General features: G+C 32.8%; 1 protein-coding gene across 2 annotated transcripts; it reads right to left on the bottom strand.

The window, feature by feature from the left end:
• Nucleotides 1-1721: 1721 nt before the first annotated feature.
• LOC115449384 (5'-AMP-activated protein kinase subunit gamma-2) lies at nt 1722-11418 on the bottom strand. 2 transcript variants are annotated; one of them, XM_030177187.2, is made up of 2 exons: nt 11055-11418; nt 1722-4093 (listed from the first exon to the last, which is right to left on the bottom strand). In XM_030177187.2, the coding sequence occupies exon 2, from the start codon at nt 4018-4020 to the stop codon at nt 1924-1926; it is 2097 nt and encodes a 698-aa protein (XP_030033047.1). In that variant the 5' UTR covers nt 4021-4093; nt 11055-11418; the 3' UTR covers nt 1722-1923. The 2 variants fall into 2 exon arrangements, with proteins under 2 accessions (XP_030033047.1, XP_030033048.1); XM_030177188.2 differs by lacking the exon at nt 11055-11418 and adding an exon at nt 4803-4969.
• Nucleotides 11419-14977: the final 3559 nt, after the last annotated feature.

Raw genomic sequence — 14977 nt, 5'->3', positions numbered from 1 at the left:
AAGCACATACATAGAATACTCATTTTGTAGGTCAGGGCTTAAAGCATTTGTTTTGTTACCCCTGAAAGAATGACTGTGGATAAAGTAAAGAACTAATAAAAATAAATAGATTCGACAAAAACCATAAATATGGTTTATGGCATATATATATTTATTTAACACAAAACATGATTGTACCGTAAAAATAGTGTATTTCTACATTCGCGACAAGTTACATGCTCGCTTTTTAGAATAATGTACCTATATTCGACTAACGTCCAGTAATTTAATAATATCTAGACATAATTTAAATACCTAATGCCATTCTATGGCGGAGATATAAAATTCAACAATAAAAGTAAAAGAGCGCACGCGACCTTGTGCCAAAGTGGTTTGTTCCGGGTCCGCTCCTCCACCCGACCAGTCGCCGAGACTTTGAGCCCACACTATAATCTCTGCACAAATGCGTCGCGTGCATTTAAGATGCAATCAAATATAGACAACTGTGGACATGGATTTTTTAATTTTATTATCATAACTGTCAATACTAATTTTTGTCATATATTTTTACAATAATATTTAAGAGCACCTAAAATATAATTACGCAATATTTAAAAAATAAGGGTGAGGCTATGTAATTTTTTAAAACATACTTTCTCTATGATCCTGTTTTTTTGTATGCACTGGGTTTGCTTGTGACAGAATTATATTCTGGGCTGATCGCTTACCCGCAACATTAATGCAGAGCTGACATACGCGTTATGCTTCGGAACAAAGAATAAAAAAAACTCTAAAGACATTTGTAAACAAGCTTTACCCATCCAATAGACCGGTCGACTGAAAGTGTAAAATTTTTATTGATTTTAATTTCTTCCTACATCTATCTATATTAATCAGGACTAATTTTTCAATTATTACTATAATGTAATAAGTTAGCGAATTTCTAATAAGTAACTATTCTCTATAGAACGGTATGAATGTATCGAAATTAAACAATATTAATTTAGACTGAAACACGTAACATATTGAAAGACCTTCTACACTTTTACTGATTTTCTTATCACCTTAACTTGTGAAAGAACAGTTGTCGCAAAAAGTTGTATGACGTTTTTTAAGAATTTCGATTATTTTCTTGGTTTTTGGTTAATTTTTTGGGAAATTAAACAACTTTCCTAAAAAATTTACCAGGCTAACCCGTGAACTGAGACAGCGCCATTAGGCTTTAAACATTGAAATAGGAAATAAAGTTGAACAATATTTACCAATTATCAGTACTTTAAATTCAATTTTTAAATCGATGTATCAAAGTGCTTAAAATCTCACACATTAGACATTTGAGTTCTATGGTGGTTATATAGTACAATATGTCGATAAAATATTACAATATATACATACGCACAAATCAATGATCCATGTCATGATTGGGTCCCAGATCATATTATTGTTTGGAAGAACAGCATGTAAAAGATTTTTTAAATAGCTTATACAATTTCATTACTACAAATATAAAAAAATTAAATACAAAATGTGTAATAATAATTACTTTATAAAAAAAATTACAACACATCAATAATTATCTTTATTATTTTTTGTTTTAACATGCACATGATTATATTATGATTAGGTAAATAGCTATACACCTGATATTATTTCCACTATAACAAAAAATACATTTAAGGCTATTTTATGCTTAATATTAAATTTATATATGTATTATGTAATGATAAAATAAACTCATGAAGTAGTGCTAAAATAATTTATTGAGTTTCAGCATGTTTTTTATAATGAATTAAATAATGAATAAGGCAATCACGTGTTATTTAATGCATCTATTAATGATGACGAAGTAAATTACAATATCAATTTAAGCAAAAGCTGAGATTAACATACGGACTCGGCGGTTTCACCTATCACAATTTCTTTGGAATAAACAAATTTTACTACTTATTCGTTAACGATTGACTTGTCTCCTTCAGACGCAACTACAGCAGTGTCTAAGTGTGCTTCTCCATCTTCGACTTTGCTAATGTCACTGTTGTTAGTATCCTCTGCGTGTACAAGAACCTCACGACCTGCGTCATTATTTTCCATACTTTGTTTTTCTTCATGACATTCTTTGTTACTAGCACAATTAGGATCGTCGGTTGTGGAAATTGTCTCGTCAGTTTCCAGTACAATTTGCGATCCAAGACTAGGTACTTCAATAGATATTGTCTCATTTTCACATTCTTTTGTCGACTCCGCCACTTTGTTCTCTTCAAGTGGACGAAATATTTCTTGTAACGATGACACTTTCTTCTCTGTTGGAATTATCCTATTTAAATATACTAAAATATCAGAAAGTGACACAATTCCTATTAACTTATTTTCTTTATTATTATTTACTAACAACAATCGATGACTTTCAGTTCTAACTATTACTTCTAAGGCCTCGTATAAAGTAATACTTGAACGACATTTTTGTAACTTTTCTTCCCAGTCTTTCTTTTTATTTCTTACTTCACCTATCGTCAAAGACAAATTCGAATATAATTTTTCGCTCACTAAATTCAAGACTTCATATTTCGCATACACGTCTATCAGCGCGCCATTGTCATCTAAAACTGGTAAAGCGGATATATCCTTATCTAAAAGAAGCTGAAACGCTGATTTTATACTAACGCTTTCAGTAACAAAAGCGATATCTTCATACGTCCCGATTTTTAATTCGACTAGGGTTTTATGAAAAAACGTTAATTCGGGAAATTCATTGAGGTAAACAAAAAGAAACCTCAAAATTCTTTTATGGGATAATATGTATAGGACGTCGCCCGATATTGGATCAATCATTAATAACCGATGTACCCTATTCTTATTAAGCAAATTTATAGCATCGTGCAATGACTGATCTGGACCTACACTGCATAATGGTTTACGATTTGGTCTTAATATTTTCCTCCAATTGTGAAGGGTATGCTTTTCTAATTCTTCAACTGGTAAATTTTCTTTATCAAGGTGAAGAAGTATTCTTATGAAGTCTGTGACAGTTATCATCCCAACAAGGAGTTTTTTGCCAGCGTCCCAAAGTGGCGCAGATCTTATACCATGTGATATCAGCGTAGAAAATGTTTTCCTCACAAAAAACTGCGTATCAAATATAATAACCTTAGCTGATTTTGGTAAAATCTCATAACACTTATGGTACTTGAAAAAATTTAGTAATAGCCTGGTCTTATCTCGTCCTCCAATAGATATTTGAACAATAGATAAATAAGGATCATATTTAGGTAGTCCTCGGACTTCTCGAAACAATTGTTTAGCTTGTATTGGATCAAGAGAAGCGTAAGAATTTTTATGATAAGTTGGCGACGTCGTTTCAATAGATGAACGACGAATCTGTTTTGCATTTTTCTTTTTGATGGGATCAACCGGCGACTGATTATTTTCTGTATGTGGTTTACTGCGAAATATATCCATCACTCTCGTAATTGGGCTGTATTTTCGCGATGAAGCCCCAGTCACAGTATGGTAATATTTTTTATGAGAATCTTTAGATTCCGTGATATTCTGATCATCTTTTGGAGTATCTTGGCTCTCTGTTGTTTTAGACTGAGGTTTTGATGATGAGTATTTTTTAGCATCACTTTTCCTGCGTAATCGGAAAATATCAAATATTGAGCTTCGCGGACTAGATGAGGTACCGTGAAATGTCTCATATTCTTTTGCGCTAGAAGAATCTCTATCAGCACTCGAAGGTCTTGGAGTATCAGCAGATCGATCTTTAAATATTGACCTCACGTGTGGCCTGTGAGATTCAACTCCGCGCGTTCCAAAATGCACCGTATGAACATTATTTTCAGCAGTGTCATTACTGGCAGGAACTTTTTCTTCGGACGTAGTTAAAGTGGTAACGACAAACCTTTTGCGCTCTCCTACCACCGTCTGATTTTCTTTTTGCGTTTCAGATTGATTCTTTTTCTTTTTGTGTTTATGTTTAGATTTGCCATGTTTGCCGGGTGACTCTGTTGTAGTAGCACCTTCATTTTCTAATATCGGATCCATAACAGATTACGTCCTTAAAAGACGCCTTATCCTTTTATTGTAGACCATAATCCGGAATCACCAGTGAAGATACCTGTAATGAAAGAAATGAAAAAATTATTATCTTTATATAAAAAAGAACGGTTACATTTCCGAAACTATGAAATTATTATATTAAATTATTTTTGATTAATTAAGGTGGCTAAAAAGATTGATAATATTATATATGCCCTCAAAATTGCTAAAGTAATAATTTATCTAACAGTAAATACAAGTTGTTCTTAGTAAGTACTTATTCCTCCATAATTAGGTAACAAAAAAATCTTCTCTATTCCCCTTCCTAAAGTCACAACCATAACATATATGGTAATGATATCATATATTTTATAATAAGCATAACAATGTTCAGCTATATTACTATAAAATAATATTAAAATAATGCAAATATTATAAGTAGATAATATTGCGTTAATTGTAACATTAACCATACATTTATGTCACGGATTATCGGTATTGTTGCTAAGCAACGCATTGCACCAATTCAATGCGCCAATTTTACCGAACGAATGCATTTGTCATTGCGTAATATTGTCAGTACGACGAAGCTATGATATTTACAGCCGGTAATAAACAAATAATATGAAACACGCCACCTCAAAACACACAACATGCTAAAACGTATGGACTACGGAGTAAGGAAGTATCTATTGTGCCGCAAAAGTGCGCGTATATTCACTACCATTTTCCTAATCAATACTTCTGACATACAAAAGAGCAGTGTTGTTTTAAACAATTGTTCGTACCTGGATGGATATGATGAACATTGTAGAGCGTTATTTACACTTTATACGTATTGTGTGCTGCCATTAAAAACTACTAAAATGAATAAACCACTATTTTTTAAGGACGCGCGCGCTATTCGCGCTGATAACACGGGACGCCATGTTGACTGTCAAAATTACGGGAGGGGTCGAAGTGCGACATCTGTCGGTGAATGAACTGCATGCGAAGGGACGCAGCTAAAACAAACGGGGTTCCAAACGCGTGACAGATAACACGTCTGCTTAAAAGTTTTGTGGGAAAATTGTAAGATGTCATAATCGTAGATTTATGGTACAACTGTTTGTTTAAATCACTTTTTTATCTAACGAGTTATAATAGTATTATTACGTTTAATTGGGATAAGGAAAATTCAGTTTTACACAGTTGGAGGCCATGAAAGTTACGTAATTATTATGTTTAACAATTTTAACCCCACACTTCTAAAATTTCCTTTATTTTAAGGATATATTTAATCGCTATTGGTACTTGTAAATCCCCAAATTTTTTTTCCTACAAATATTTTGAAAACAATATATAAATTAAAACCAGCCAGATGTCCGCCAAGTCTGCCTTTTCCATACTTTTTGTATCTGACCAAACAATATTAATTTTACACTTCACACAAAAACGCTCATTATAATACATATAGAGTCGCTATAAGAAAGCATTTGAGTGCTGTAGGCACATCAAAGGCATGACAAAAGTTATAGAATCTACATATTATTAAGGAATACTTTTTGTATATAAAACTCATGCTCTGCTGAATATAGACTGTATCATCGGCCGACACATTCCACTAGCCATTTTTCCGCTCATCGGGAACTCGCGCTTAGTGAATTTGGACTAAAATATCGTTCAATAAAGATCAGATTCATCTTCTTTACAACTAAATGGCATAATTAGGAAATGCTTTCTTTCTCATTACCTAAGCCTGCAAAAATAAGAGCACTACATAGAAATTGGCATTATTTAGGACTACTGGGCTCTGCATAGCTGTCCTTGATGATTTGATTTGATGACATTAGATGTTAACACTCATAATGCCCAATACTGAAACTTTCTAGAATAATTTAGAAACCGCAGTGCAACAATGCCTAAGAATATGTTTTTGATTGATCTAATTTAAAAAAATATAAGTGTTTTTTTTACGTCACATGAGTTACAATCCACTCATTAGAAAACTTGTAGACGTTTGTAACTCTCACATAAAAACAAAACAATGCTTAATATCAAAATGTTTCTTGGAAGTAAAAATATACAAATATATTTATACCTGACAGGCTCTAGCATATGAAACTCTCCCAGCTAATAAATCCAACAATACAATGGATTACCAATTGAACCGAATCACATGCTTCTGAATATCGTTCATAATTTTTGTCTTCCGATGGAATGACGCCACCGGCGCGGTATCTAAATTTAGCAAATATCTTTTGTAAATATTACGCATGCGCGTAAAACGATAACGTAATTCTCCGTCATGAATGGGTGACGTCACCGATGGGAGAGCGAGGGGCGAACGGTGACGTCGCCGATCAGAGAGCGAGGGGCGAACGGTGACGTAGTAAGAGGGGTTGAAGGGGGGACGGTGCCTCGATCAATACTGACGTTGATAATAATAATATACGTCCAGTTCAGTGACGCTCGACTAATGTCGGCACGGGAGTAGAAACAAACAGCCTTTCAATAAACTACGGGTCGGTAGATCACGTGCTTATACCCAGTTGCACTATTCCATTTATTACACGGGTCACATGGGTTCAGCATAGTTTAATATAGGTGATATACTATAACATATTCATTTTTCCATACGCCCAAACAAATGAATCATGTCAGTGGATGGTATCTTGCGTTTATTTACGTTTCAATGAAAACTTAGTCTTATTATAGTTCGTAACTATAACAAAGAACATTTGAGCATAATCTCTGGATACTTTTTGTATACATTAATTAATTACTTTGATCACGTAATTTTACTCAAACTCGTTGCAAATATCGTAATCATAAGTATAACCTCGATAAACAATCTAAATTAGTTGGTAAAGTATATTTTTCTTGATGTAGATCGCAATCAATATTCTTGATTAGATTATTCGAACTATTAAACATTTCTGTAATATGTATTACGGAAATTTCGCTTGTCTCCCCAAGGTCCTAGTATACAACTCTAAATGTTATTTGCATACTGACAATTTGCCAAAGACATTTTAAGAAATTGATGATCAGACAATTTACAATCATGGTTAGGCACAGATAATTCTCACTAAAAGCTATCACAGGCTATGCGAAACTGCTGTAGATGGACAAAAAATGCTTATTGGCCGTGTTTTTGTGACGCGACCGCGTATTTAAGGAAAATACTGATATAATATTATTTAGATACAGTTCCATATTATCCATCCATCCATATCTATATTATATTATTCCATGTACTACGTTTAAGTCTCACTGTCCGTTTATAATTTACAATATCAGTTTTAATAATTCAATTATTTTTAATGTTAACGTGATGTAAGAAAGTTTTTGACCATTTAATGAGATTCTCCGTATGCAAGAGCTCTCATGGGTAACCTACCACTTCATTATATATTTCTATCACCAAGCCACAGTTTACAAGGACTGTTAAGACATTATAGCGACAGAGAGCGCGTCATTCAGTCGATTAATAAAAAAATGCTACACAATCAAATTGTATAATGAAGTAGTTTGGTTGGGATGGTAACCCTTTGAGTTCATAGAAGTGATTGCGAAAAAGTAGGTAATACATAACCAATACATCTCATGTAGTGATGTAATTAATGGTTAACAGATATAACTTTTAATTTCAAGTAATACGTGACACCAGAAACTACTTTATAAAATATGCTAATATAGAATCCATGGCAATATAGTCATGCAAAAACATAGATACTTATTTTTCATAAAAATATTTTTAATAAACGGAAAAAGATGGTCTTAAACTAGCACAAGGTAACAAACAGGTTCTGTTCTTTCAGGTGTAATGTTATAAAATTATATTTGCGGTAGCGCTTTATATAACCATTAAAATAATGTATAAAGATGTAAACGTCGGACGGCTTTGTTTATTATATATTAAAATTAATTATAAAATTTCATGATCTGATGTTTTATATGAATTTATCCAATACTCTAACTCTCAGAGTATAACTAAAATATAATCGAAATAGCTTTAAGTAATTGAAAAAATCTCATTTTGGTTACGTGCATTATTTATTGGATCAAACTCCGTTAGATTTTAGTGGCGGCAACGTAATCAGGCGGAAAGAGGTGAATATATTATAAGCCAATTTGTTATGTATTGACTACTCATTAACATAATAACTACTTGAACATCTCAGTTACCTTAGCTATTACATATAATTAGTTGTGCTAAAGTTAATAACATGCACGACGAATGGAAATAATATAAACAAATAAACAAACCAGTGACTTTCTTAACTTAGTTATCAAATTTCTGCTACGATAAGACGTACATTGTGAACGCGCCGGCAAAATCTCTTTAAAACTGAGACGATAAAGTGTTTTCGGCTTGTTATCAAGTGGCCATTATGTCACTAGTAAATCTAATATAATCCTAAAAACTCATGCCAGTGATAATGCCTGTTAACAAGAACCTACTTACGTATAATGGTGGGTTTTCAAGTGATTATTCTCGAATGAGATAATATTAAGAGACTATTTCCACTTTTTATATGAAGATAAACCCATAAATATTAAATACATTAATTACGTAACTAACATAAGGGAAATAGCATGTAAAGAATCTAAAATTAATTGTAGATTATCAGCAATAAAACAGGCTAAACTTAATGACAAGTTAATAATTATTATAATATTGATGCAAAATTATCTATTATTCTATACAAATGATTATGAAGCTTAACGGCAACCACACACGCTCCGTATGATCGATCATTTAGAATTGTACAGTTCAATTCGTACCAAGAATTTGGTCTGTGTTGCAAACCTATTCAACTTAGATCGTTCATTACTGCAAGGAACAGATAGAAAATTTTAATTAATTCCTATACATCAATTGATAATAGTTTAATCAGAATTGGGTTGCCACTTGATTTTAAATCCGTTCATTTAAGTACTGCCTATTTTTAAGGCCATTTCAAGAATTATTGGAATCTGTTTCGTAGAAGTTCAACTGAAATCAAAAGAAACCAAAATATATGAATTATCCTTTTGTTGCATGAATAGACATTAAGGGAAAAATTTAAGAAAGGTCTTTGTACTACAATGGTGGAATCCAAGTATTTTTTTAAATTATTCGGAAGATCATTAATTGACCTGGGTCTAAGATTTTTGATTGTCGCGTCAGACTCAAAAATACCCTGTACGTCTTCCGATCTACAACTTTTGCTCAAAGATCGAAAACGCTTCCTTATTTATTTATTTTTTGCGGTATTCATGGACATTAACCATCATTTACGATCTGATAAATACATACGCTGGATGACTGGCTTCCACCGTAAAAAGGCATCCTGACAAAAAATCCTGTGTGTTTTGCTAATATGAATGGCGATCTTGAAGGGAAAGTAGGCAAAGCACATATTCGTTCCGTTAAAAATACAAGTACAGAACGTGTAGAGCAATTGTATATCTTACCAGAATAAAAGTATAGTTCTTTCGGTTGCCGCTAATCAAAGCACGCAGCAATTTACGTAGACTGTAAATTTAAGATATGTAAGAAATTGTAGTGGAAAATTCACGGATAAAGCCCGGTAAACTCGACGTCATATTTGCTGTTTAGCAAAATGTAACGTATGCCATACACACTAAATATGTTTTTCAATACTCTATAGGTCCTGTAGTAGGTCAGTGCTCTTGTGGTGCTGCATGCATAAACGATGGTGATCATTAGGCATGAAAACAAAACAAGATTTTTTAACGTAACTACTGTCTATTGCACGACCTTGCAATTTCACTGTCAGCATCAAGAAATTTCCACCTAGTAAAACCTTTTTAAAGCAATCATTTCATCACGCTATTACTTGTGACATTAAAATTAATGGAGTTCTGAATCTATCTACTTAGTACAAAAAACAATTTAGTTCCTATCTATCTCCGTACCTTCGTGGTCTTAAAACATATACTACGTTATATCCAAAGGTTTGGACTGTAAAGTGGAACTTGGAAGGTCCAGCGTATCCACGTACGATACACGACATGATATATTTAGTGTGATTATTAAACACGATTTAACATGAGTTAGGTAAAGTTCGGAGTCATGATAATAATACCTATTTTATGCGTTAATTGGTATCTTAATAGTCTTAAAACGTCATAAGTAAATAGCCGTTACAAAAAAAGTTTTAATCTAATAGTGTTTTAATGATTAAATACTTGGTACAGTAAGGTATTATATTTTAATTGTACTTGACTGGGCTTAATGGGTTATATATATTAATTAAATTGCACATAATATGCTGAAAGATTGCCTTATCACATTGCATTGCATTAATGCCGTAGATAAATAAATAAAAATAACTACTATATTACGGTAACTACGGTAATGTTTTAACCACTTATCAGTATAAACATAGAGGACGAAATATATTGTTCCCGTAGTTACGTATTCTTCTAGTTTAAACTTATTTCTCATACATATTTATCTCCCCAACTACTTAATATAGGTACACTTACTCTAAATTACGTATTTTAAATGAGTCCTTGAGTACTCCCTGTCAACATTGTAAAATTAGACGTATAAAACTCTCTAAGACTAGTTTCATTCAATGTTTACACTGCCAGATACACATAGTGTGCTTATTATCAATGTATTTATAACTTTTATCATTTGAATAAACTAGTTTTTTTTTTTAAGTATTATAGTAATATGTATAGATAGATATATAATAATATAATAAACTACACAAAAATTATGATTTAAATCTTTGTTCTTGAACAAATACGTACCTACCTAATGAATAAACTAACTCAAGGTTTATACTCATCGAAACATCTCGCCAAACAATTGGTGATGTGCCAGAACAACTCATGACTATCAGCTGAAACCCATGTGATAAACCGAAGCAAACAACAACCAATAGTGGCTACCTATCGATATCTGAATATACATATTTGGTGTTTGGATCTTTCAACATAACCTCAAAATGTTACATCGTACAACGTATATTATTAGCGGATATTCATTTATTAATCACGATCTGGGTTTAATTAGTCATTATAGATAGCATACTCACAACGGGTATCATTACGCCGAACTCCCCTAGCACTGACTATTTATGAACACTTCACACACACTCACACACGCAACGTGCATAATGCACTCAGTATCAGCGGACAGTTTCACAGGCGTCGTGACCGCGTTAAACTAAACACAGGTATTTCACTGGTCTATTATATGGTCATGTAACTCGGGCATCTGGTTGAGAATTGATGAAGCTATTGTTTTTCCAGAGACCGCCATGCCCAATTAGTATAATTTACAACAGAGCCACAGTGTGTTCCAATAACACGCTGACGGCATCGAACAAGCGAGTCGCGTTCACGTTATGGAATTCACTCACGGGCGCGGGCCGCCGCGCCGCGCTGATGCCGTTGCGTTCGCGCACCGATATGAGCACGCACACACGCGCGCCCCCTCGTAAACATAACCACACACACCGAAGCAACACATTAAATATAGATGATGCTACGGGCTGACTAAGCTAATACAGATTAATTGTTATTTCACTATCTGTATGTACTGACTATTTGTATCAATATTTGATCTTATTTCTGCAAAAGTGATATTGGCAAATTTAATGCCATAAATATATTTTTAGGAAAATTGAGATGTTGTAATCAGTATTCAATTAAAAATTATATCGCCTTGTACATACTATCCGCACCCACATGTTCTCAGTATTTACTCATTCAAATGAAGAGGCTGCTTTCATAGTTGCCACTCATAAACACTTCGGAGTGCAATTATCCATGGGCGTCAATGTTCTTAGCGATTTGTAAATTGTCCGCGTAGTCTAGATATAACATTTTACATAATACTTATAATATCTTATTTTCAAGTATTTAACTTTTTTCTAACTGTTAGTCTTTTAAAGTAATTTTTATTTTTAATTTAACATTTATAATGGAAAATATATACGATACCTTAAAAATAGCGTAATTAGAATTTTTTATTGCTTCTTGTTTTTCTTCCACCTGCCTTTAACGCAGGGTCGACTCGATGTTCTTTTTCAAACATGTTTCACAAACAATTTAGCTTATATTTTACGTCCGGCGTTCTGCTTGACGTAAACCGCTAACCTAATCTCACATAGGAATCAAACCCAGGACCACCTAATCCACATCTCAGTATACCTAATAAATCGATATAATCAATGGTAATAAAATGCTTAACACTGATTTATAAAAATAAATGATAGATATAGATGATAGATGACACTCTGATGAAACCGATGGCTTCGTAGGTCTAAGTGTAACACACTAGTTTCAAATGTATTATGTAACATAGACGATCACTAATAAATAAGTTTTAAATTTGTCATTCCATAAGACAGTTTAGTTCTATACCACAGCAGTAAAGCCAACAGCTACCTAAATACGAATGGATTTTTAAGATGGGGTAGCAACGGCAGCTAGCTTAACCGCGTTAGCTACCAGAAAATATATTAAAGGACTGTCTATTATTTTTACACTACATTTGGTGATTTACATATTTTGAAAAATATGGACTGTCAGCAAGAAAATGGGAAAAAAAATTATGCTTCTCAATCCTGTTGCTTATAAGGATCACAAACTCTATGGGAACATTAGGGATTTGACTACTTTTAAGGTCAATTGCAAAACATCGTTCTCCATACATTTTGTAACAAATGCGACACTAATTATTTTTTAAAGATACCGTACTAACTTAAAAATTGGTATGTAAGTAGGTATCTACTTATTTCATAAAGAGCACCTTGCGAAGTGCAGTCATCGAAGTAAAATATCATATCCAACAATTCTACGCGCAAAGTCACGAATAAAGATAGAATAGTCTTGTTTAAATTATATATAGATATCGAAAACATGGCATGATTTACTCCTAATATATAAATAATTGTATATTCACAGACATTTGAATTTCATATATTAGATATACTTAAATTCTATTCGAAATGAGATAAATCGTTGACGTTAAATACGTTATACATTTACTATTTCTACCTAATTTAGATTTATAAAAATGTACAACAGCTTGTATTTAGGCCAAAAGATATTAATACACTGCGCAGGCGCTGTTAACATGTCGTGAAATAAATCATCATTAATTGTCATCTGGGTGAAAAGTCCAGTAGATCCGACATAACCATCCTTTCGCTCCTGCGATACTGGAAAGGAATCTATAAGATGGATTTTTCCGGCGAGATAAAAGACGTGGCACGCAATACTTTGTTATTCCAAATTCAGGTGCTTTTACTACCGTATATTGGCCGTCGTAATGCTCATTATCATGCGTGCGGATTTTTCTCGCCTCGACATTCAAATGTATAAAAAGATAAGAAAGACATATCATAAAGGGCTTTGATCCTAATTTTTAATAACACTTATCAACATACACATTTCACTGACTAAATCAGTTCTGCATATTCATTAAAATATAAGAATACGAGTACTTAGAAATTTTTAGACTCTTAACAATCTTTAAGCATAATATAAATTTTAAATAAATATATGATAGACGTTGATTCAAAACGGAGAAAAGCTGTTGTGGTATTTTCCGGTACATAATATTTATTTATAACACAGACACAATAACTGTTATCTTTAGCCGTCGTCACAACATACGTCTTTTATACGGCTAATAAAACAATTGAAAGACTACGGTTCGACCAAATGAAATTGTCCTGGTTTACCTTATGTTATGTTCTATTACCACATCACATCTTTGACAGATGGGCAAGTCTTTTGTCGATGAGTCGACGATGCGACGGCATCGATTATAGGTAAAATTAGAATAACTGGACGCTTGCCCGTTCTGTGAGCAAAATAGTACTGGGGCATGCGACCAATCTTAACAGCCGCAAATACACACATGCACCGCTGTGTATGCGGACACAAAGTGGTAAGTACCAACCCCTGCGCGCAAAGCCATATGCACTGCGTTTTGAAGAGAAAATTAAAAAAAACTGATTCGAACGCTTCATCGGTAAATTTCCACCCTATATTTATTATATTAATAAAATGGAACAAAGAATAAATTACCTTCAGCGTATATCATGACAACGAAAATAATGTGTTTTATTAACTTAATTTACTTAATCCCTTAATGTATTCGTTAAGTATACTTAGGTTTATAATATTCACATTGTTTTAACATTTTTCTCTTTATATTTAACGATTATAGGAACTCTCATATAGGATCAAAAGAGATTACTTTGTTATGGAGTCCACTCTAATTCATTCATACATAAATATTATATATCAATATTGACGTACAAAATATTAACAAATAAACGAGCTATCTATTTTCTTCTCCGTAATTCTAATGCGTCACGCCCCAATGGAAAGTAACCGTAGACGCTTGATTCTAGCTTAAGACTATTTAGGTAAAAAAAAAATGAGATAAGTCAAAATAAAACGTACTTATATCTAACAATATATTGTTATTGGCACTCTAAACAGATTTGTCTATTTGCAAAAGAAGTCGATAAACGCTAGGTTTCTATTTTTACTGCAATACTGAAAAAAGATCGAATTTCTGTTACTTATATCTCACAATATATTTTCAAGTTATTGATGTTAAAAATACACCTCTATTTAAAGGTATCGGTTTTAAAAGAAAACCAAAGGATTATTTTTGGCACCGCCGCGGCTTAAAGGATCCTTTCAAAGTGATACCTACATATTGCCTTCATCTTCTTGCAGAGATTATAAACACCTGCGAGCCTGCATTAAGTTATTAATATAAATATATATAATATACAGTGGCTCATATCGAAATGGTACCCCACACTTAGGGAAAAGATATAAACTTAGAATTAGATTCAGATTGAAAATTACAATTAATAATAATATTTGGCTTGATTGACGTAAAGGTATTAAAAACACTTGTAAATAATAATAAAGAGCTTCAGAATGTTTAGTCAGAACACTAGATCTCCAAACGATTTGAACTTGT

The sequence above is a fragment of the Manduca sexta genome, chromosome 23, assembly GCF_014839805.1.
Source record: "Manduca sexta isolate Smith_Timp_Sample1 chromosome 23, JHU_Msex_v1.0, whole genome shotgun sequence".
NCBI lineage: Eukaryota > Metazoa > Arthropoda > Insecta > Lepidoptera > Sphingidae > Manduca > Manduca sexta.
Note: the sequence above shows the minus strand (reverse complement) of the source record. Positions and strands in the feature narration are given on the sequence as shown.

What these genes read in the sequence shown, in the direction of transcription:
- LOC115449384 (XM_030177187.2), bottom strand. Translation starts at nt 4,020, where the DNA reads ATGGATCCGATATTAGAAAATGAAGGTGCTACTACAACAGAGTCACCC.